The sequence below is a fragment of the Diabrotica undecimpunctata genome, chromosome 9 (genome assembly GCF_040954645.1).
Source record: "Diabrotica undecimpunctata isolate CICGRU chromosome 9, icDiaUnde3, whole genome shotgun sequence".
Taxonomy (NCBI): Eukaryota; Metazoa; Arthropoda; class Insecta; order Coleoptera; family Chrysomelidae; genus Diabrotica; species Diabrotica undecimpunctata.
This window is the reverse complement of record NC_092811.1, coordinates 36342439-36369581: the sequence shown is the minus strand read 5'-3', so window position 1 is coordinate 36369581 and position 27143 is coordinate 36342439. Positions and strand designations below refer to the sequence as shown.

Here is a 27143-nt window from a genome sequence, read left to right as displayed (position 1 = left end):
TTTCCTGCCTTGTATATTTCATTATATTTCTATTATTAGTTAGTTGGTTAGTTAGTAGTTATTATTTTTATTTGTTCTGCATCTAATAGCTTCTGCAGTTCTGCACGAATTTCATCAAGACCCAGTGACTTTCTATCCTTCATTTGTCTGACATCTGCCGTTATTTCTTCTGGTAGGATTTTGGAACCTGAATTTTCTTCGATGGTGGGTTCTTGTATTGTTCTAAGGTCGTGAAAAAGTTACTCCAAGTATTCTTCCCATACTTTATTTCTATCTTCTTTCGTTATGGCAAAGTTGCCTTCATCGTCTGTTATATTTCCGCTTTTGCGTTTTCTGAACTTTCCAGCTATTTCTTCACCCTTCGATAGACATTGAAGTTATCATATCGACTCTGATACTCCTCCATTTCTTGACATTGTTCTGATTGTCTTTGTTTTTTTTTTCTCTGATCCATTCTAGCTGTTGTTGGTCTATTCTTCATTTATAATGCTACTGAGGTAGTTGTAATACGTCACCCATTCTACTGAAGTTTGAATGACATAAAGTTTACCTTCTGTTATCTTTTTCTTGCTAATTATCATGAGGTTTGTCTTCTTTATGTAAATATTTAGTCCATATTGTTGACTGTAGTACTGTGATTTTATTTATAAAAACATGTAATAGATCTAAGTTATCTGCAAATACAATTTATTGTGTCATATATTATGTGTAATATATTTGATGTCGTTCAACAGCGTCGAAATCTTGATGTGACTATTGCTATTGATTTGTTGTGCCTTAGTTTGAGTAATTCTGCTCACATGTTATCGGTGCCTGCTGCTTTACCATTCTGAGCTGTGTTATTGTAGAATAAACTTCCTGCTGTAATATTTTTGGTCCATCATTTACCTCCTCTTCTACCTCAAAGGTATACCTCTTTGGTCTTCAAACAGTCTCTCTAGCTATTTTTTCCACATTATTATTTTACTCTGTTTGTCTAGTTCTTTAATTATCCTATGTACTTTGTGACTATCGTACTTTACTTAACTGTAGTCTTAATTTCTTCACGTCTTGCCCTTGTTTCTAATTCTTTTGCTTCTCTTATTTTTCTTCATATTTTAATATTTATCACTGTATATCTCTCTAGGTCATTTTTGACTTTTCTTCTTTCGTCCATCAACTTTTTCAAGTTGATGGAAATTCAACAGAATTTCATCTGTCAAGTTTTTCTTAAACTTATTGTTTTATTGTATTTCTTTTTCCTTTATATCAGTACGATATTTACCTTTACCTTATACCAAACATCTGGGATTTTCAGTTCTGCAAGATATTTATTAAATATTTTGTTGAGCTATTACTATTTACTATAACTATTTAGTAGTTTATTATTATCAATTTTTATTAGTTTAGTGAGACACCATCTTCACCAGGTACTATGTTGTTTTTAAGCTTTTGTCTTTTTATTTTATAATATGTCATGCGCCATATATCTACTTAACTCGTTAATATTAATTTATTAACATTTTTTCTTTCTTAGAGTCAAAATTTAAAACTGCTTATACAAATGAAAAATATGGAGAACTAACTGAAAACAATCAAACTATTGAAACAATAACATTTTCAAACGTAATTCAGCCTGGTGAAAAAGACAGAATTTTTGGTACCAGCAGTACAACACATCTGATGGATACGACTTTAGAGAAAAGAAAACAGCTTAATATTACTTCCATTACCGAAGAAACTTGGCATCAGCCATATTACAATCAAACACAAGGTACCAGTGCAGAATTCTTAGACTTATCTAACAAGACGATAAATTATGCAAATGTTTATAATTATCAAAACAGCACAGTCACAAAAATTCCTACAACAGAAGACGAATCAGCAACTACATCATTAAAAAGTGTTTTAAAAACTATTAGTGCCTTTTCTAGTGCTTTAAATGAAACAGAACTAGTACCACTAGACCAAAAAATGTCTTCTAAATTTATTAAAGTTTTTGATGGGATAACAAAAACTGCGACTTTGTCAATAGAACAAGAAGAATATCGCAACACTAGCACAAAACATACAACAAAATCTACTTTTGAAGAACAGATATCTTTAAATGCAAATATTCCTACTAATATAACGACACAATTTATAATTTCAGAAGATGAGGAGAAGTACTCATTTCCACAAAGCAGTAGGTCCACATTTGGCACTACAATTGAAACATCTACAGCTCCAACAACCAGGATATTAGAAGAATTGTTAACTTCAAAGTTAACAAAACTTCAATCCAGTACTCCAAGTCTGAGAAGTAAAGGAATGATTGTAACAAAACCGTTGCCTCATGAAAAAATGATTTCGTCTATAACTGAGATGGAAACAACCACACCCTCCAGTTTGTCCGAAAAATGGTTTCATTCATCAGTTGCAGGCAAAGTTATCACAGAAATGGTAATCAGCAAGTATAAAACTAAACCAGAAACGGTACCAGTAACTCACGAATATATTATTGCCAAGAACGAAACGTTAAAGTCAAGCAGACAGGAAAAGATCTACGAAACTTCACCAATTTTAAGATTATTAACTACACAAAAAACACCTATGAAATTATTTACTATGTCACAATCTAATTTGTTGAACGATAAAACAAGTACTAAAAAAGTATTAAAAGACATACGTACAACCGAAAAAATGTCAGCTGATACTGATTCCACACAATTTTTATCAAGTTTTACCAAAGAAAATGGAAATAAAACAACTTTAAAAGAAACTGAAATATTATCTACAGTTAAACAGAAAACCAATACAGAGGAGAAGGCTAAACAAAAAACTACAGCTAAATTTATACCAGGGACAAAAAAAGAAGCAACAAAATTATTAGCTGCAACTTTAACTGAATGTGAAGGTTGTCCAGAATTTGAAACAAAAAAAGAAATGTTTACAGCATCCTCTTTGAGTGGTCAAAAACTGACAAAAATTGCTCATAAAGACAAAAAAGCGAAAAGGGTAACATCTAGTTTAAATCATGTTTCAGATGTTCAGGTTAGTAGAAAGCCCCAAGTTAGTACCCAAGCACCTAAGTCATTAACGGCACAAATTGAAGAAGAGGAAGGGGAATTGGTTATACCTCATATAAAATCGGTTTCGTCTAAAATGTTAACACCTGCAATAACTACAACAGTTCAGCAGATACACGAATATGTGACAAGAAGTCGTAAGCAAACAACAGAGGAATTACAAACAATATCTGCTCTTAATGGAGCTTTAACTAGTGTGAGCTTCCCAGCAAGCTTTGTGCAAACACCTAAAACTGAAACTGAAAAAGTTTTCTCAGGAACAACAATAAAAAAACATTTTGAACAAACTGAAACGAGTTCTATTAAAAATAAAACAAGCAATTTTACACAAAAGTCGTCAGTGATAGTTCCATCATTGATTCCAATCAGAACAACAGAGTATCAAAACGTAACAATTTCTGAACCTGAAACTAAAACCAGTGCAACCTCAACATCTAAAACTATTCAAGAGTATTTTAATAGTCTATTATCAACAGAACTATCAGTACAGCATGAAACTGAAGAAATTGCAACTGAAATATATAACAATACAACGCAAACAAGATCAGAAACAACAAAAGCACCAGATATTTCAGAAACAGAAAAAATACAAGAAATATTAGAAGAAGAATCTGAAATATCAGAATCCCCAGAACCTGTCCAAATTTCAGAAAAACTGGAAATACAAGCATCACTGGCAGTCTCAAAAACATCAGAAATGCCAAAAACATCAGAAGAAACGGAAATGTCAGAAATACTAAAGACACCAGAAACACCAGAAGTATCAGAAATATTAGAAGCCACAAAATCATTAGAACGTCTTGAAATAGCACCCAAAACAAAAGCACTAGAGACAACAGAAATACCAGAAACAACAAATGTACAAGAAACACCGGAATCATCAGAAATAGAAAAAACACACGGAACATCAGGAGCATCCGAAATGCCAGTAAAATCATACTCACTAAATATAGCCGAAATTTCAGAATCACCAGAAATACCTGAAATATTTTCACCAGAATCACTAGAAACAACGGAAATGTCAGAAGTTCTCGTGACATTAAAAATATCACAAACAAAAGAAACACCAGAAGTACTAGAAATACAACAAACACCAGAAACAATACAAGAAATATTAAAACCAAAACAAATAACGAAAGCCTCAGAAATATCAAAAAAAGCTAAAACATTAAAACAAATAACAAAAACATCAGGTATACCTGAAATATCCCCATCTTCAGAAACATCGGAAATCACGGACATAACGGAGATGCTAGAATCTTCAGAAACCACAGAAATATCGCTAGAAACAGAAAAAGACAAACAAGAAGAATTAAAAGCAACAGAAATGCTACAAATATCAGAAACGCTAGAAATATCAGAAATAACACAAATATCAGAAGTACTAGAATTAACGGAAATGTCAAAAACAACAGAATCAAAAGAGTTAGAATCATCAGGAATACAAGAATCATCAGAAATACAAGAAACATCAGAAATATCTGAAACATCAGAAGCTCCAGAAATTACTTTAAAACCAAATACAATAAAAATAGCAGAAACATCAGAAACTGCAGAAACACTTGAAATATCAGAATTACCAGAAATATTACAATATACGGAAACTACTACCCTAAAAATAGCAAAAACAACAGAAGTATCTGAAATATTAGTATCATCAGAAACATTAGAAACATCGAAAATACCAAAAGTTCTAGTAACACTAGAAATACCACAAACATCAGAAACGCTAGAAATATCAGAAATAACACAAATATCAGAAATATTAGAAACAACGGAAACGACAGAAACAACAGAAACAAAAGAATCAGAATCATCAGAAATACAAGAAACATCAGAAATATATGAAACATCAGAAGCTCCACAAATTACTGTAAAACCAAATACAATAAGAATAGCAGAAACATCAGAAACAGCAGAAATACCTGAAATATCAGAATTGCCAGAAATATTAGAATATATGGAAACTACTACCCTAAAATTAGCAAAAACAACAGAAGTATCTGAAATATTAGTATCATCCGAAACATTAGAAACATCGAAAGTACCAAAAGTTCTAGTAACATTAGAAATACCACAAACATCAGAAACGCTAGAAATATCAGAAATAACACAAATATCAGAAATATTAGAAATAACGGACACGACAGAAACAACAGAAACAAAAGAATCAGAATCATCAGAAATACAAGAAACATCAGAAATATATGAAACATCAGAAGCTCCACAAATTACTGTAAAACCAAATGCAATAAGAATAGCAGAAACATCAGAAACAGCAGAAATACCTGAAATATCAGAATTGCCAGAAATATTAGAATATATGGAAACTACTACCCTAAAATTAGCAAAAACAACAGAAGTATCTGAAATATTAGTGTCATCAGAAACATTAGAAACATCGAAAATACCAGAAGTTCTAGTAACATTAGAAATACCACAAACATCAGAAACGCTAGAAATATCAGAAATAACACAAATATCAGAAATATTAGAAACAACGGAAACGACAGAAACAACAGAAACAAAAGAATCAGAATCATCAGAAATACAAGAAACAACAGAAATATATGAAACATCAGAAGCTCCACAAATTACTGTAAAACCAAATACAATAACAATAGCAGAAACATCAGAAACTGCAGAAATGACTGAAATATCAGAATTGCCAGAAATATTAGAATATATGGAAACTACTACCCTAAAATTAGCAAAAACAACAGAAGTATCTGAAATATTAGTATCATCAGAAAAATTAGAAACATCGAAAATACCAGAAGTTATAGTAACATTAGAAATACCACAAACATCAGAAACGCTAGAAATATCAGAAATAACACAAATATCAGAAATATTAGAAACAACGGAAACGACAGAAACAACAGAAACAAAAGAATCAGAATCATCAGAAATACAAGAAACAACAGAAATATATGAAACATCAGAAGCTCTACAAATTACTGTAAAACCAAATACAATAACAATAGCAGAAACATCAGAAACTGCAGAAATGACTGAAATATCAAAATTGTCAGAAATATTAGAATATACGGAAACCACTACACTAAAAACATCAGAAATACCACGAACATCAGAAACGCTAGAAATATCAGAAATAACACAAGTATCAGAAATATTAGAAATTATAGAAACGACGGAAACAACGGAAATAAAAGAATCAGAATCATCAGTAATACAAGAAACACCAGAAATATATGAAACGCCGGAAGTTCCAGAAATTATTGTAAAACTGATTACAATAAAACTAGAAACATCGACAGCAAATGCTTCAGAAATATCAGAAAGAGCTAAAACATCGGGTGTACCTGAAATATCACAAGTGGGAGAAACCTTGAAAATAGCAAAAATAACAGAAATGCTAGAATCACCAGAAACCACTGAAATACTGGAAATACTAGAAACATCAGAAACTCGAGAAATGTCAAATAAACCAGAAAAAGCCACACAAGAAGAATCAAATGCATCAGAAATACTACAAACATTTAAAGTTCTAGAAATAACTGAAACGCCAGAAACAACAGAAACGAAAGAATCGCAATCATCAGAAATACAAAAAATATCAAAAATATCAGAAACACTAGCCGCTTCAGAAATTACTATAAAACCAAAAACAATATCAATAGCACAAACATCAGAAACTGCAGAGACACCTGAACTATTAGAATTACCAGTTATATTAGAAACCACTGAAACAGAAGAAAAGCTAGAAATACTAGAACTATCAACAATATCAGAAACAACAAAAATAAAAACAATAGCAGCAGTACCAGAAACACCACAAACACCAGAGACACTAAAAGAAGCAACACTAAAAACAGAAGGAATACAAGAAATATTGGAAGCACAGGACACACCGGAGGCTCCAGAAATATCAGGAAAACCACAAACGTTTAAAACAACACAAACTTTAAAAACACCTAAAGTATCAGAGTCTCCGGAAATACAACAAACATCAGATGCGTCTGAAACCCCGAAAATGATAGAAACATCAACAAAACTATACACACCAAAAATAAAAGAAAAATCAGAAACATCAAAAACATCAGAACCGTCAGATATATCAGAAACGTCAGAAACAGAAACGTCAGAAACATCAGAAACATCAGAAACATCAAAAACATCAGAAACATTAGACACGTTGAAAACATCAGAAACTTCAAAATCATCTGAATCGTCTGAAACATCAGAAATATTGGAAAAATCAGAAATATTAGTATTATCAGAAACCTCTGAAACGTTAGAAGTACCAGAAATGTCAGAAACACCAGAAACGTCAGAAACATTTGAAACATCTGAAACATCTGAAACATCTGAAACATCTGAAACATCTGAAATATCTAAAATATCTGAAACATCTGAAACATCTGAAACATCTGAAACATCTGAAAGATCTGAAACATCTGAAACATCGGAAACATCTGAAACATCTGAAACATCTGAAACATCTGAAACATCTGAAACATCTGAAACATCTGAAACATCTGAAACATCTGAAACATCTGAAACATCTAAAACATCTGAAACATCTGAAACATCAGAAACATCTGAAACATCTGAAACATCTGAAACATCTGAAACATCTGAAACATCTGAAACATCTGAAACATCTGAAACATTTAAATCATCAGAAACATCAAAAAAGTTGAAAACATCGGAAACATCAAAGATATCAGAATTATCAGAAACATCTAAAACGTCGGATACAGTGACACCAGAAATATCTGAAACATCAGAAATAACAAAAACGTCAGAAATATCATTAACACCTGAAACATCTGAAAAATCAGAAACATCAGAAACCTCTGAAGAATCAGAAACACCAGAAAAATCGAAAATATCAGAAACGTCACAAACATCAGAAACAGACACGTCGAAAACATCAGAAACATCGAAATCATCGAAATCGTCTAAAACATCAGAAACATCGGAAAAATCAGAAATATTAGGAATATCAGAAATATCAGAAACATCAGAGCCGTTGGAAATACCAGATATGTCAGAAACACCAGAAATATCAGTAACGTCTGAAACATCAGAAACGACAAAAATATCAGAATCATCTGAAATATCGGAAAAATCAGAAATATTAGTAACACCAGAAACATCAAAAACGTTAAAAACCGCAGAAACGCCAGAAACATCTGAAACCTCTGAAACGTCGGAAACGTCAGAAACATCACAACCGCCAGAAACGTCAGAAACATCAGAAACATTGGAAACGTCAGAAATGTCAAAAATATCAGAAACATCAGAAACATTTGAGACATCTGAAACATCTGAAACATCTGAAACATCTGAAACATCTGAAATATCTGAAACATCTGAAACATCTGAAACATCTGAAACATCTGAAACATCTGAAACATCTGAAACATCTGAAACATCTGAAACATCTGAAACATCTGAAACATCTGAAACATCTAAAACATCTGAAATATCTGAAACATCTGAAACATCTGAAACATCTGAAACATTTAAATCATCAGAAACATCAAAAAAGTTGAAAACATCGGAAACATCAAAGATATCAGAATTATCAGAAACATCTAAAACGTCGGATACAGTGACACCAGAAATATCTGAAACATCAGAAATAACAAAAACGTCAGAAATATCATTAACACCTGAAACATCTGAAAAATCAGAAACATCAGAAACCTCTGAAGAATCAGAAACACCAGAAAAATCGAAAATATCAGAAACGTCACAAACATCAGAAACAGACACGTCGAAAATATCAGAAACATCAAAATCACCGAAATCGTCTAAAACATCAGAAACATCGGAAAAATCAGAAATATTAGGAATATCAGAAATATCAGAAACATCAGAGCCGTTGGAAATACCAGATATGTCAGAAACACCAGAAATATCAGTAACGTCTGAAACATCAGAAACGACAAAAATATCAGAATCATCTGAAATATCGGAAAAATCAGAAATATTAGTAACACCAGAAACATCAAAAACGTTAAAAACCGCAGAAACGCCAGAAACATCTGAAACCTCTGAAACGTCGGAAACGTCAGAAACATCACAACCGTCAGAAACGTCAGAAACATCAGAAACATTGGAAACGTCAGAAATGTCAAAAATATCAGAAACATCAGAAACGTCTGAAACATCTGAAATATCTGAAACATCTGAAACATCTGAAACATCTGAAACATCTGCAACACCTGAAACATCTGAAACATCACAAATATTACAAAAGTCAAAAACTTCTGAAACTCCTGAAACATCTGAAACATCCGAAACATCTGAAACATCTGAAACATCAGAAACATCTGAAATACCTGAAACGTTTGAAACATCTGAAACATCTAAAACATCTGAAATATCTGAAACATCTGAAACATCTGAAACATCTGAAACATCTGAAATATCTGAAACATCTGAAACATCTGAAACATCTGAAACATCTGAAACATCTGAAACATCTGAAACATCTGAAACATCTGAAACATATGAAACATCTAAAATATCAGAAACATCAAAAACATCAGAAATAGTAGAAACATTAGAAACATCGGAAAAATCAGAAACATTAGAAACATCAGAAACGTCAAAGACATTTAAAACATCACAAACATTGAAAACACTAGAAACAAAAGCAGCAGTAATATTAGAAACGTTAGGAATATCAGAAATATCAGTACTTTTCGAAACATCAGAAACTACAGAAACTGTAGGAACAAGAAAAACGGCAAATTCACAAGAAACGCCTGAAAGACCAGAAACATCGCAAACAATAGAAATACTAAAAACATCGGAAATAACAGAAACAGCAGAGGCTACAGATAGTCAAAGGAAACCACTTACAGTTAAAATATCACAAACATCAGAAGTAATAAAAGATCTAGAAACACCTGAAAACATAACAACCCCAAACATATTGGAAATACAGGACACATCAGAAGAAACATCTGAAACAACAAAAAGTCAAGAAACATCTACTCTAGAATCAGTAGAAGGGATACAAGAAACATTAGAAGTATTAGATACATCAAGAACTACTGAAAACCCAGAAACGGTATTAGAAACAACATTGGAAACAATATCAGAAATAATAAAAACACAGGAAACCTCTGTAAGAGAAGAGTCAGTAGAATCACAAAAAGTAAAAGAAACACCGGAAATACCGAAAGCTCCCGAAGTGTCAATAAAACCACAGACACTAAAAGTTACAGATATATCAGAAACAGAAGGATCACTACAAACTACAGAAACTCCGCAATCGTTAGAAACATCTGAAATATTAGAAAATACAGAAATGTTGGAATCGTATGAAACATCAGAAACAATGGAAATGAAAAATATATCAGAAAGCCCTGACGTACGACAAACACCAGAAACAATAGAATTGCCAGTAACATCAAAAGTAACAGAGATACAAGAAATACCAGAAGCATTCAAATCATCAGAAACACAGAAGTCCTATACACTAAAAATGGCAAAATCATCCGAAATACCAGAAATACATGAAATATCAGAATCACCAGAAAGACTAAAAACTACATTAATATTGGCAACGCTAAAAACATTAAAAGCACAGGAAATGCCAAAATCATTAGAAACAACAGAAACACAGAATACACCCGAAATAATAGAATCAACTGTAACTCAAAAAATAAAAGAGACATTAGAGGCACAAGAACCATCAGAGACTACAGAAATGCCAGTGAAATCTCAAACGTTAAAAGTAACACAAACACTAGAGATCTTAGAGACTCCAAAAACGCTGGGAATATCAGAAATATCAGAGATATTAAAAACGGAAGAAGTAGCAGAAACATTAGAAATAGCAAAGACAACAAAAATACCACAAACTTCTGTATTAATATCTGAAACAACTCAAAAGATAATAGAAACTTCAGAAATATTCGAACTTGAACCAAATATTTCTGACATTATTTTGCCCATGTCATTAATAACTTCTGAGAATCAAACAATGGAAACCCAACAATATTCTAAATTGACTGAAACAGAAACTCAACCAGAAGCGTATGAAACTGATTATGGAACACAACCCAGTGAATTTCCAAGAAACTATTCTACAGTTTTCCTAGAAATTTTCCAAAATAAAACATTAGAAACTGAACAATCTTCACAAACCTCTCTAAGCGAACCAGTAGGGTTATTAAAAATATCTGAAAAGGAAGAAACAACTTATGCCACTACATTCCCAGAATTTTTTCAGACTGAAACAGAAAACGCTTTCCAAATTGTTACAAATGAAACACAAAAGCAAACTTTAGCAGAAAAAACATCCTTTAAAATTATAACAATGGAAATTCTAGCAGCAGAACGAGAAAAAACAACAATTTATGAAAATACAACAGAGAGTATGTTATTATCTGAAGTACCACAAAATAAAACATATACTTTTGAAGAAAGTTTAGAAAAATCTTCCAAGAAAAGTTCCATGACCATTTCCGAAGAAGCATATATTAGCAGTGAATATTCCGAAGATATTGAGCTTACAGGTAAGATTTTGCAAACATTAAGATAATATAGGTTATGTTATATTTTTCTGACTATGCACTCGTCTTTCACTATCGATCACAGTTGTCTGTCTCAAGTGTATAGTCTGTCCCACCTTGACTTTTTAATACACGAGTAGAGCAATGTAATGCTTATGTGAATTTTTAACGTAGTCATGCCGATTTTAGTCAAAAGAATTTGTAATTGAACATAGAGAGGTTAAATTAAAAACATATTAGAAAGCCAATCGTAATCAACAATTATTGTAGGATTGATATGTGTAATAACTATGGTCTATAATAAAATGGATTAATTCTAAATATAAACCATAACTGGGTCTTTAATTTTTGGTTACTCTCTAAAAACAAACTATTAAGATTGTCTAATTTTAGTAAAGAAACTAATTTTCTTGTCATTTTTACAGGTAATTTCACTTGCTGTTTCTCCAACTGAGTTGGCTGGTAACATCGATTTGATATCATTTTATTTTAATCTTCTTTTAAACTGTAATTTAAATATTTTTATACCGTTTTGTGAGAGGCTTTTATGTAAATACATAGGTAAGTAATCAGAACCGCATGTTTTTAGTTCAACAGTCAAAATTTTTCCTTCATTATGTTGAGTGGGAATACTTACTTTCAGGTTTGCACTGGTAATGATCTGATACAATCGAAAACATTTTAAAAATTGTTATTCGTTTGCTATTTTCAATAATTTCATACTTTAACAAATATACAAATACCACTAGTTTTTTACATAATTTTAAATGTTTTTTATTATAAACTTAAATTTAATATGATTTTTTTTGATCTTTTGTTGAGGTAATATGTTGCAACTCCATTTTTAACCAGATATAATAATAATAATTAATGTCCCCTGTGGGAGTTTTTTGTCAGTTTTTCTATCAGGCGCGGCCCTCTGCGAATGGGGGATGCTCTCTGGGTATTCGTAGCGCAGATACCTAGAGAGTAGCAGGAATATCTGCCGTGGAACAAAAACTGACACCTGGCAGTAGGTATAAAATGCACACCCATGATAATTTAGTATGATAATTTATGTTTAGGGTCGCTGCCTGGGGATCGCCAGGGCACGTCTAGAGCCGGCGCTGGACGTCAGCATGCGGGACGTCGGTGGCAGGGTGTTGAGGAGGCGCGCCCCTGTCATACAATCAGCTACATCCCAACAAGAACAACAACCATAAGCGAGCCAAACAACATCAAGAGCTCCACTCGCCGAAGGTGCTGCGCTGGAACATCAGCCGGCGCACACTCAAGCGGGACGACCGAGGCAGCTCATGAAATGGACTGTGTCCATGAATGAAAATATTTTGCGCTTTTAATATTTATAAGGTGACAAACCTCGGTCAAGAAACGATCGGCTATCGACAAAATCTGTATGCCGAATTTTACAGAGAGTACCCAGAAATGCAAGTATCTGAACAACGAGTAGCAGATCAATACCTGATAATTATCAGAAATAATCTCATCCCAGAGACTAGACGCAATAATATCAGAAGTGAAGTCGAACGGGAGATTTATAATCAAGAGGTAGTTAGAAATCAAGCACTTAATGAAATACAAGAGCCAATTCCTGAGGTTGTCATACAAGAACAAGAAACTCAACCTGATAATACACAGCATGACAACGAGTTGCGCGATAGTCTAGTTAACGAAATGGCACGCGCCAAGAATTTAATGGAACAAACTCACTTAGCAGACCACCGCTACCAAGACTACTCTTGTAAGAAACTAGGTGTGCTGTTACAAATTGTGAACACTAAAGTCCTGCTCAATTATGTCGTAGAAGCCCATAAATTGGAATATATGCACACGCTGATTTACTGTGCAGCAACAGCAATTGCTAATGTTATGGGCATTAAGACCAGAACACGACGGGGTACTAATATCGGAGGGACATATAACAGAGTTGCACCTTGGGAAAAACGGCTGCTAACGAAAATTGAATCATTACGTAGGGACATTGGTCAAATCACGGAATATGTTCGATGAACAACAAGTAGAAAAGTAATCAGAAGAGCTGAATAAATAATGCTAACCACCGCAAGACACTCACAACATAATCCAGAAAACAACACAGTACAACAGTACCTAGATACATTAAAACAAAAGTTTTCCATTTACTCAGGCCGACTAAGAAGATACAAAATTAGTAACAAACGAAAATCTAACAATACGCTTTTTGAAAATACCGAGAAGGCGTTCTATCGGAGACTCAATTCTACTGCAGAAAGTGAGAATAAATCTTACCCAAGTCTAGAAGAAATCTATGAGTTTTGGGGAAATTAACTTTCCACACCAGCTGCTCTTAACACCAATGCTGGATGGATCGAAGATACGACGTAAAACTGCCAACACTACGTTACTGCTCCCTACGAACCCTTCATTAGTGAAGAAGTTTAAAATATTATCAAAGAGCTTCATAACTGGAAATCTCCTAGACCAGATGGCGTTCAAAACTTCTGGCTTAAAAAGTTCTGGAGTATTCATGAGTGCTTATCAGCAATAATTAATCACACTATTTCTAATCCGCAGGAAATACCATCTTTCCTAACCCAGGGAACAACTTATTTAATTCCCAAAGATCAAAATAACACCCAAGATCCAACCAAGTACCGCCCAATTACTTGTCTTCCAACTCTGTATAAATTGGTCACATCCTGTGTAGCGCAGCGTATCAACCAACACTGTGCTCTAAACAATATCATAGAGCCTCAACAGAAAGGATGCGCTAAGGGTTCCATGGGCTGCAAAGAACAACTTATCATCGACTCTATCATTTCTAACCAAGCATACAGCAAAAAACGGAATCTCTTTACTGCTTTCATAGACTACAAGAAAGCGTTTGATTCAGTGCCACATGATATATGCTTATAGATATATTAAAAATATATAAATTCGATGATAACATAGTGACCTTTTTAAAACATATAATGTCAGATTGGAAGACAAAAATTCACCTCAAAATACCTGGTGAAAACAACATCGAAACTGAAAATATTGCAACCAACCGGCGCCTATTTCAAGAAGATTCGTTGAGCCCATTGTGGTTTTTTCTAGCTATTAACCCCCTATCCCAGTTACTGAACTCAACTGACACAGGTTTTAGCATCAAAAATAACACTACTGTTGTTGCAAAGCTTAATCATCTATTGTATATGGATGATTTAAAACTATTAGCTTCCACTCGAAGCCACCTGGATCAGATGCTAAAAACAGTAGAAAATTTGTCTAATGATATTAGTATGCAGTTCGGTCTTGACAAGTGCCGTGTCTTAAATATAATCAAAGGAAAGGTTCAGCCCGGCGGATTCGATATGCAAAACGGCCAGAACATCGAGGCCATGGGTGAAAATGATATGTATAAATACCTCGGAATAAAGCAAGCGCGGAAGATTGACCATAAGCAAATGAAAACTGAGATAACTACTGAGTTTATACGAAGGGTAAAACAGCTGCTTCGTTCACACCTTAACAGTAAACATTTGTTTAAGGCACCAAACACCTACGCGTGTTCTGCGCTTAGCTACTCATCTGGTATTGTTAAATGGACAAATACGGATATAGAAAATCTTCAGCGAAAAGTACGAACACACCTCACAAAGGCACAAAAACACCATCCTCGAAGTGCAGTAGAAAGAACGACATTACTGCGGTATTTAGGAGGACGAGGACTTATGGATATAAGTGAGCAACTAGACAAATTACTAATTTAAGAACTTATTTTCAGGTGCAAGCTTAGACATCTACTTTACATCGTGCGATTTGTGCAGTAGATGATACAACACCGATCAAACTGAGTGAACCAGAAATGCGCATAAACCATCTTACTAAGGACGAAAAAATGCGCACCTGGATAAACCTGGGTAAACCTCTGCACGGGCGACATCCCAATGAGGTCAGTCAATACCATGTCGGCAATATAGCGTACTATTGGCTGACATCAGGAAAATGTTCCCTAAAACAGAAAGACGTCCAGGACCTCTCTTACCCTCAATCTTGCCTTATAAAATCAACTACAGAAGCCTGTATTTATTATTTAGTGTGCTTCTAATAGCTTTTAAATTTCACCAAGCACTTCATCAGGTCCTGGTGATTTCGCAACTTTTAATCTCCTAATGGCTATAGTTACTTCTTCGTTTCTTATTTCTGGACCGTAAGGATTATCTATTTCAGTGGATCTTCTTGCTGTATCTTCAAATAATTCTTGCACATATCTTTTTAATTTATCTTCAATTGTAGTCGAAATCTGGACTTCGCTGTCTACAAAAATGCCTATATTGTGCATATTTAATCTTTTTGTGCATATGGAAATCGTCATGTTTGCGTTATAGTGTTTCAATTTCCGTATATTTTTCCATCAGCTATGCTTGTTTTGCTGTGTTTATCTCTCGTATGACATTCTTATATGTAACCTTTTGTATCCATTGACATTTCTTCCTTTTAATTTTTTTTTTCGCTTTTCCTCCATATACAATATTTTATCTGTCCTTCATTATTTGCAAGTTACAAAGATAAAATCAAAAATGTTCTCTAAAAAAAACAAGACGAGTATTGGACTTGACATATTAACAAAAAGAATTTAATGAACAATACGAAAAAATGCAATAAAAGGAAAAATTGCCAAAATTTATTACAAGTTAGTCCATATAAATCAATTTAATAGTTTGGAAATTATTTTGGAAATAATATTGAAAATTATTATGTAATATATCTCTCATATTAGATTATAGATTAATCTTAAAACTTTAAGTTACAAACTAAGTATACTGATCAAAAAATGTCAAATAATTTGTCACCTTTTGTCATGCGTAAAAAATTTCAAATACCAAAAGAAAACATTGAAGATTCGGATATATTGGACGATCTTTCAGAAAATACTGAATGTGAAGAATGTATTATTAATGATGTACAATATACAACAACAAATAACATTACTGGAAGTACCGCAACCAGTAACCCAATTTTACAAAATTCTACAAACATTACAACTACCGAAGAAAGCGATTGGTTTTATTTCTCTGACAAAGATCATGTATGTGAATCATGTGTAGTAAAATCAACACAATTAGACGAAAATTCAACTGAGAAACTGTATAATGTTTCGACAATTCATGAATTTAAAAGCAAAGACATAACTACTACAAAACATGCTCAAAACTATAAAGAAATCAGTACGAAAATAAACCCAAAGTCTAAAAAAACTCAAAAGAAAACTGGCAAGACACTTGGTACAAAAAGTATCGAAACTACTGAAAACATTTTATCTGAAACACTACAAACATATATAAACGAAAAAGACAATATAGCACACAAAAAAATTGGTATGCAATCGAAGTACTCGAAAAATATTACTAAAACCAGTTTACAAAAAGGTATGTATTTATATTCAAGGATATTCTGCAGTCCCGCGTTTAATACCTTCCATATATCTCTGTTAGTGTTGCCCAAATATAAGATCAAGACGAGACCTAGACAGTGTTGGTCTTGGTTTTGGTCTTGCTATTGCGGTCCCGGTCTTTGTCTTGGTCTTGGTCTTGCAGCAAGAGTTTTGTAAGTCACGCAGTTACCCATTAGCCCATTGCTATTTATTAAACATTACTTTAGATCTTAGAACAACGTAACAGAGTAGGTACATTGTAAGTATGAATTAACATAGTCATAATAAAGACTAACCAAATTAATAAATAAAAGGAAAAGAGGTTAGTCTTTGTATGTGGGTATATTTTATTTTATAAAAACCCTTAAAAGGGCAACATTACAAGCACGAACGTTTTCGGAACAACTGTTCCATCATCAGGTTAAAATACAGGTTACCATGCCTGAGCCACCAAAATATTTGGGTAAAAACCCTTTAAAATGTAATGTGTTACCAAAGATTGTACATGTTGTTGATTATATTATATGATGTTTAATATTTTAATTAGATTTTACTTCAGGTAAAATACACCCAATACACCCATACACCTGAAGTAAAATCTAATTAAAATATTAAACATCATATAATATAATCAACAACATGTACAATCTTTGGTAACACATTACATTTTAAAGGGTTTTTACCCAAATATTTTGGTGGCTCAGGCATGGTAACCTGTATTTTAACCTGATGATGGAACAGTTGTTCCGAAAACGTTCGTGCTTGTAATGTTGCCCTTTTAAGGGTTTTTATAAAATAAAATATACCCACATACAAAGACTAACCTCTTTTGTTATACGTGGTATACAGCCAGCTACAGGAATTATTTTCCTTGTGGATTTTAAATTAATAAATGTTTAAACAACTGTCACCAGATGGGATTGGAACCCAAGATCTAAGCGATCTATGCCTATGCTCTGACTAATTGAGCTATCTGTCGTGTCCCAGGGAAGTCAATCTGTTTTTTTTTTATAAACGTTTGCATTTAATAGGCTTACATGTGCTAAAACATGGTTAAAACAGAAAAGAAACGAATAATGACATAAATTTGACTCTATTTTAAAGGACATTATCTGTCTAGAAAGGGATTGATGGACCCCACCTTATATGAAATGGAATAAAAGAGTTATACGATTTGCCAGTTATTTAAATAAAAAATAAAATACATTACAAATTAAATTACACTACAGTACGCAATAGCTTTGACATAACTGTTCTTTATACTAATTTTTTTAACCAAAATTTAATACAAATTAATACAGATTACTGAATATACCATTCCTATAAATTAAAATACTTTTATTGCTTCCTTACTTTAAATATTTCGTTATTTTGTTTATACGGTAGCCGGCAATATCTGTTTCTTTGCCTCGTTACTTTTCAATATTACCGCTCTGTTTCAGCAAATTTTCTTTAACCGAATGATCTCATCGTACACTCAGCAGAAACGATGTCTAGACTTGGGCCGATAAGGTGACATATTTTTAAAAAGTTTTGATACGATATTCCTGTTTTTAATACGTTAAAGATTATTTTATGATTAGAGGGCGACTATTCTCAAAATCTGGAAAATTAATTTCGGAGCGAAGAAGTTGTCTGCTGGGACAGAATGTACAAAATATTTTATTTTTACATTGTAATTATGATCTCTGAGTACGTGTCAAATATGTCGTGCTCTTTTAATGAAGATTTTTATTCGCTATATTATATGGTTTTGCTATATGTTTATGATATTGTTCTTAACCCTCCATTAGGCACATAGTAAACTGAGACACGGTTGGTCACGCGGTCTACGATCGTAGACCATTTTATTTATATCTGTATCTGTATCTGTAGAGTAGGGAGGGCGAGTTAAGTTTCACAGCACTTGGGCCACAATTGACCCATTGTGCATCCTCCCAGGGAGCTGTCACCCTTAGCTCATTACCCATGCTGCCATTTCTAGGAAGGTGGACAAATCACCAGGAGACATCTCTCTTATGTGGGCAGGTGTGGGCCAGGACTCGCCGAACGCGTACTCTCGTATTAACGATAACTCAAGCAATAGCTCCGTAAGTTAGCATTGGCCTAATGACAGCGGTGTAGACCCAGGCAATCACCCTGGGCGTGAGGCCCCAGGTGCGTCTGACAGTTCGTCGACACTGCTCATAGGCAATATATGCTCTTTTAGCTCTACCATCTAAGTGTGAGTTCCATGTTAACTTCTTGTCAAGGGTAATACCAAGGTACTTCACCTCGTCAGAAAAATTTAGACTGTAGTTTAGAATCCTTGGGGGTATTAAGCCCGTGATTCTTCTTTTCTTGGTAAAGAGGACCATCTCTGTTTTCTTAGGATTTATAGATAGTGAGTGTTCCTTGTACCATGTTTCTATTAGTCGGAGAGCAACTTGTGATCTCTCACATAGTGTGTTCTCAAACTTACCGCTTTGCAGGACAGCAATATCGTCTGCATAGGCTAATGTGTAGAAACCGTTGCTGCTGAGTTGGTCAACCAGGGTATCTAGAACTATGTTTCAGAGTAGTGGTGATAGCACCCCTCCCTGTGGACACCTCCTCGTAACCATGCCTCTAACAGAAACGTCTTCTACATTTATGCTTATTGCTCTATTAGAGAGCATTCTGAATATCCATTCGCCGATGGCCAGGGGAACATTCCTGACATTGAGCTGTTGGGTGATAGTTGGGAATGTGGTTTTATTAAACGCTCCCTCAATGTCTATAAATATACCTAGGGTGGATTCTTTATTATCCAGCGATCTTTCAATTCTTCCCACTACATGATGCAGTGCAGAATCGGTAGATCTTCCCGAAGTATATGCATGTTGATTTGGGTGAAGTGGGTTATGGACCAGAACTTCATCGCTTATGTACCTCTCGCATAGCCTTTCCATCGTTTTCAACAGAAAGGATGTTAGGCTAATTGGTCGGAAAGCCTTTGGTAGGGTGTAGTCCATCCTACCTGGTTTTGGTATGAAGACCACACGTACCTCTCTCCACTTCCTAGGAATATATCTCAGAACCAAAGAGGCTCTGAATATTTCCACGAGGTGCTGCAGAAGGATATCCAGTCCCCACCGTAGTAGATCTGGATATATGACCTCAAGCCCTGGTGATTTGAAAGGGGTAAAGCAAAATATGGCCCATTTTACCTTTTCCTCATTAATCATTGTTCTGGCGAGATGCCAGTCGTTTGTTGAGGCTATGATTGCTTCTTCCATCCGGATTGGTGCTGTTGAGACACAAGAACCGGGAAAGTGTGTTTTGTGTGTGAAAGTTTGGAAGTTTTGTTCCCATCTTCCTTCGTTAGTATGCTGACATGCTGATGTGGGTCCTTTGAGGGCGCTTTTTGTAACCTGGAAGCCTGCGGGAAATCTTTGATTTCCTCACAGAAGGTTCTCCAAGCAGCTCTTTGTCTTTGTCTGCAGGCTTTTTTAAACTATCTGAGATTTGATTGATAAGAATCCCAATCCTCTTTGAGTTTGGTGCGTTTCGCTCTATTAAAAGCTGTTCTTGCTATCTTCCTAAGGTGTTCCAATTCAGTGCACCACCAAGAGTTCGTTTTGCGACTTTCCTGGACTACTCTTATTGGACAGGATTTTTTATAAGCATAGCTTATTTTGTTTTGGATAGATACCGTATACCTTTCCAATTCTGTATTAGTTCCTAGAGTTGAAGCCTTTTATTTATATTATTAAACATAAAAGTTATATAGTTTCAATAATAATACTGCATTAGGTATATTTGTTGAATTATTGTTCATGATACTGACCAGTTTTTATAACAAAAGGTTTACTCATTTCTATACTAGACAATAACAAGACTACTCCATACATTTTAAAATTTTTATTAACCATTAAAATTATTTTGCTTTAATAAGAACTTTAATGTAAATTTGACAAAAGAAGAATTGTTGTTGACTACAGAAAATATTACATTTTTAGTCACTAAAACAATCATTGCAGATTTCTTCCAAGTGGTTTTTGCATGCAAACGCTTCGCACTTCACAGAAGACTTTCTAGAAGATTTGTTCAAATTTCGTGGACAAACATGGCAACGACCGACATAATTCTGTGGTCGCACAGGTGGTTGAGGAGGATTATTTTCTATGCCCAGCAGAGATTGAGCTCGCTTCCTCATTTCTCTTGGCAACCGAGGAATTGTTGATCTAACTTCAATTTGTGGTCGGATTAATTCTCAAGCACACTTTGCAAGAAAGTCACTGCTTCTGCGTTTTATTTTCTGTTTGGGATGATTAGCCTTATACACGCAGAGAGCGTTTATGCCAGAAATATTTAATAAATTGTAAAACACAACCATTGGCCAACGGCGTGTATTTCTTGCCGATATCCACACCGATTTTGGTGTTGGTATAATCAGTGATCATTACTGTCTGTCTATCATTTCCAGTATCTTCATCTATAGCATCATCATTGTGCATGGAGGATATAAATACCACCGACACTTACTTTTCTTTGGGACATATGACACCGTAGTATAATCAGCTTGGAAACCAAAAAGAGACCACTTAACTTCTCGATTTTTCTGGGGCAGAAACTCTTGAGGAATTTTTTAAGGTTTTTTCTTCAGTAAACCGTTGACCAATGATAAACTGTTAAACCAGTTGTCTGCCGTAATATTACGACTGGTACCTGCAATGGGCTCTACCTACCAAAGAGTTATTTCGTTACTAGTAATTTACAAATTTGTATGGACCTTCTGGCTGAGTTCCCAAGTAAGTTTCCAAATTGAATGTGTAAAACGTGTTTGCGTCTACCAGAGCAAATGTTTTAATGCTATATTTGGCTGGCTTCGTTGGAATATACTGCTTAAACGCACAACGTCCCCTAAATGCTAATAGTTGTTCATCTACTATAAGATACTAACTAGGAATGAAGTTATTTTGGAAATCCACCAAAAATAATTCCAGAAGTTCTGTAATGGGTGCAAGTTTATCAATTTCTCTTCGCTATGTTCTTGTCTCCACATCCTCGAACCGTAGACATTTTATGAGAAATCGAAACCTTCTCTCGCTCATTACCAGGTAGCATGACTCAACTCCTATCCTTGAAAATTATCCCATATTTTATGTAATTTTTTTCTGGAACTTCTAAGAATACCAATCAAGAACAATATCCCAATACATAAAAATTTGAAGGAAGTGCTTTATCAGAGTCGTCTGACGTTCCTTCATCTTGGGCCAATTCCTCTTGCTCCGATGTTTCTAATTCAGAGTCTGTTTCGTGATCACTTATTTCAACAAAATTCACATTCACATCGAGATCATCTTCGGACTCATCATCACAGTCTTCTTCTTCCCCACTTGATATCTCCTCAAACCATCGAGACCAAACTTCCGGGCCGTTGCTTCGTTTCACCCGGTTTCTTTTATTATCAGACATAGTATTTCTAAAATATATCACAATAACTACAAGCGTACCAAATGGTAATAAATACCTTGAATTTTGAAAACAATAGAATCAAATATCTGCAATGTAGCCAGATGTTGTAACATCAGTAGACACGTGGTCTACAATCCTAGACCAGTACTGTTCTATGTTTGACAAAATACTCAACTGAAGTGCCGAACGCAAATAAAACCATAAATTAGAATAAGACGCCTGTTAGCAACAGCTACTAAGATGCACGCGCATGTAAGAGAAAATGACAGAGATATACAAGTGTTTGAAAAGAGGTGGTCTACGATTGCAGACCACGTGCCTAACGGAGGGTTAATGCGCATAAGTCCAATTTTCCAAATTTTTGTTACATATTTTTTTGCGTCTTATAGTCTCTAAGCATATACACAAAATACTATACTCCTTAAAACGACACTCAGTCCTAATTGCAAGATGCAAGAGTCTTTCAGACTTAGTCTTGTTCTTGCTCAAATCTTGCACGGTCAGTCATGGTCTTGGTCATGCTAAAATTAGGCCGACTTAGTCTTGATCTTGCGAAAACGCAAGAATAAGACCAAGACTGCAAGACCAAGACCGATTTTGGGCAACACTAATCTCTGTCGTTCCTTTACTGTCTCTCATACCACCTTTTAACTTTTCCAAGGTTTACCTCTCTTTCTTCTATTTACACTTACGACCAAAATAATCGACTTAAAAGTAACATAAGTTATATTTTTTGACTATGCTGTTTGGCCAATATGTATCCACATATTATGTAAAATTAAAAGTAAAATATCGTGAACAAAAGTAATTTTTATTGCAATAACACCAATAAAGTTCGTAAGTAAAGAACATAAAGAAAGATTACTTAATATTGTATATGAGAAAACATGTTATGAATGAAAGACATTAAGAACAAATTAAAATTAATACTGAGTATTTTCTCCTCTAAGTTGTTTTACACTTTCCATGTGATCTCTTAAGCCTTGTCTTAAAAATTTTTCTGTAGAGGAATTTTGTCGACTCATCTTTTAAACTATTTATATTGTACCTACCTTTTCTCACAAATTGCTCGATAATATGGATCTACTAGATCCTCAGAATGTGTCGGTAATGGGAAAAAATATGCCTTTACAAGAAAGTGGTCCGTTCCACATTCTACCACTCTGTAAGCTATGATATCATACATACGTAGACGGAAATTTGGTTTGGATATAATGTGGTCGATTAATGATTTTTGCTGGAGTGTAGGCTGAGTCCATGTATATATGTGTGAATTTGTGAATGTATTAATGTTTGGAAAATCCATTTCTATGTGCCTATCTCCATTTTCATTTACATTCTTCTCTCCATACGGCCCGACAACGGCGTCATTTAGTCTAGATCCTGTGTCCATTAAAGTCTCCCAACATAAAAATTTGCTTTTTGCTGCTGATATTATCTAAAAGTTGGCTTAGTGTTTCATCGTGGTCGTCTTTAGCGGTATCTGTATCATCGTTAGATGAGGCATACATACATGTTATCACTATTTCATAACCATTTACTATGAGTTCGACTTTTATTATGCGTTCATTTACTGCATCCCAGTTTTTGATACATCTGGCTATCTTCCTTTTTTATAAGTATAGTTACGTCCGTCTTTGCTTTCCGATCCTTATTTATACCTTTGAAAGGTCTCCTTTTTAAAAGATTGTCAGCAATATCAGATATATGGTTTAACTAATGTTTCCAAAAATTTATATATGTATTTAATATAATTATTTTTTATAGATACTTCTACTGAAATATATTACCAAACGCAAAATGCTTCAGTATTAGTGGAAAGCACCGAGCCAAACTTTACTTCTGAAGAGACTGGTTACACAAAGCACATAACTCAAATATCGATGAAAACATCAAATCTTAGTGAAAGTTTTGGTACTGAGGAACATTCGGAAAACGAACAAATGATAATTACAAGTACTGAACAGAAAATAGCTACAACTTATGAGATAACAACAAAACATGAAGTACAAAAAACGAAACCAACAACAGAAATCCAAATATCTAAAGGAGAGAATACAACCTTAAACGAAACTATGACGTTATCTTCTCAAAGCAATGTTTTTAAAAGTACGGCAACAACTGAAAATGCTACTATAGAGATAAAAGAACAATCCAAAATTCCAATAACATCAGAAAAAAATACAGTTACATCATCAGTTACATTATCTTCAGAGAAACTAGCTACTGAAACCCTACCAACAAGTATGGAAGTTTCAACTGAAATGATTCCAAGTACAGAAATACTACTTGGTTCTGTTATTACAACAAAAACAGATGAAGTCTCCATTCAAGAAGTTACACCCAGCAAAAAAGAAGAAACTATTTCTGACGAACTAAAACTAACTGAAGAAATAAAAACTACTACAATTTCACTACTGACTGAAGAGAATAGTACTGTTCACAGAATTACAGAAGAAATGAGTAGCAAAATGCGAACTGGACCAACAGTTTTTCACGATGTTGTAAATACAGCCCTAGAAGAAAATAAAACATTGTCTACTGAAGGCAGTTATTTTTATAAGACTACAGAAGAAATTGAAAAACAAATGACAACTGAAAATGCTACTTTATCGATGGAAGAACAATCTGAAATGACAATAACGACTGAAGAAAATATAGGCATTTTGTGGAAATCCGCAACAGCCACTTTCCAAGATATATCAGAGATACCAGTTACTGCAACCTTAGAAACAAGTGCGGAGGTTGAAACTGAAACGATTCCTAGTACAGAAGTAGTAGTTAGTTCTGTTGTTACAACAAAAACAGAGGAAGTTTCCATTCAAGAAGTTACACCAAGCGAAGAAGAAGAAACTAGTTCTGACGAACTAAAACTAACCAAAGAAATAAAAACTACTACAATTTCACTACTGACTGAAGAGAGTAGAACTGTTCACAGAATTACAGAAGAAATGAGCAGCAAAATGCGAACAAGACCAACAGTTTTTGACGAAGTTGTAAATACAACCCTAGAAGAAAATACAACATTGTCTACTGAAAGCAGTTATTTTTATAGGACTACAGGAGAAATTGAAAAACAAATGACAACTGAAAATGATACTATATCGATGGAAGAACAATCTGAAATCGCAATAACGACTGAAGAAAATATAGGCATTTCGTTGAAAACATTGAAAACAGCACCTTTTCAAGATATGTCAGAGATATTAGTTACTGCAACCGTAGAAACAAGCGCGGAAGTTTCAACTGAAATGATTCCTAGTACAGAAGTAGTAGTTAGTTCTGTTGTCACAACAAAAACAGAGGAAGTTTCCATTCATGAAGTTACATCCAGCAAAGAAGAAGAACCTATTTCTGATGAAGTAAAACTAACTGAAGAAACAAACACTACTACAAATTTAATAGTGACTGAAGAGAGTAGTAGTTTAAATATAGTTACAGAAGAAATAAGTAGCGAAATGACAACTGAAAATGTCACCACAGAGCAAAAAGAAAAATCAAAAATGCCAATAGTGACAGAAGTAAATATTGACAATACAGATAAATATACAATAAAAACAACCATTTTACACGAAGCTGAGAGTAGATTGTTTTCCGAAATACTAGCTCCTTCAGGTAAAGAAACAAGCACAGAAGCTTCAGCTAATAACATTACTAGTGGTCAAATAAAAGTTAAAGGAGAATCTAAAACGAAGAGTACACAGAAAAAAATTAAAGAGACTACAAAGTTAGGATTTTCTACAACACCAGAATATAGAATACCTCTTAAAATTACAAGCACTCAAGAACAGAAGAGTTCGATTTTAGAAAGTACCTTCCTCACTCATACATTTTCTCAAGAAACAGAGACTACTACAATAGAAACTACAGAAGGTTTAACTGAAATAATAAACTTACCTTGCGATGATTTCTTAGTAACCTTGACGGAAATTAGTTCAGCAAGTACGCCATCGACTGAGCTATCTTCAGAAGAAAATATTCCAATTGAAATGTTGTCTGCAGAAGAAAACGTAGATATTACCGAACAAGTAGCTGAATCGTTTTCTGGTGCAGAAAAGCTAGATGCTACAGAAGAAATACAAAGAGATGCGATGAAGAAAGATGTAAATGGGAAGAAACTTAAAAATATAATGGTTTATTTAAACGATTCAGTTATAACAACGAGACCTACAAAAACAATAGTAATAATTGTTAATAACTCTGGTAAACGGCTTCACAAATTAAATGAAACAACTTTAGAGAAACTGGTGAACAAGACAATAGATGAAGTGAATTTAGAGTATATTGACCTGAATAATATAGCGCAAGAAGCGGAAATACAGAATGGGTCTGAGAATGCTGAACTTGATATTCCTGACATTTTAAAAGGTTTGTAAAAGTTAATTTTTTTTCTATTTGGCCTAACCAAATTGCAGTTCTCTTAATTTATTTATTTTTTTTTTATTTAGTTTATTGAGTCTCAACTACAAGGTTATTGACACTGGGTCAATTTTGTTACTATACATTATACATTATATTAGGTATAATTTACAATAAAGAGAATATATAAAAGAGAAAATAATAAAAAAGAAAATACTAAATTTTGTAATACAAGTTCGTTTCTCTAAGGAAATCTAGTACATTCTGAACAAGTTCTAATTGGCTGAGGATCCCATTTGTAAGACATTGTATAGAGTTTTTTTTTGTTCTTGTTCGTATTTGACACACTCTGTAAGAATATTTTTAACGGATTCACTACGCTTTTCACAAACAGGT

General features: G+C 33.9%; 1 protein-coding gene across 1 annotated transcript in view; it reads left to right on the top strand.

Moving 5' to 3' along the window:
* The window catches only part of LOC140450527 (uncharacterized), a 103922-nt gene that overhangs the window by 29738 nt on the left and 47041 nt on the right, over positions 1-27143 (top strand). Inside the window, exons 7-8 of the mRNA XM_072544184.1 lie at positions 1517-11554; positions 24156-26756. Coding sequence (XP_072400285.1) covers positions 1517-11554; positions 24156-26756 — 12639 coding nt within the window. The remainder of the gene's footprint in view (positions 1-1516; positions 11555-24155; positions 26757-27143) is intronic.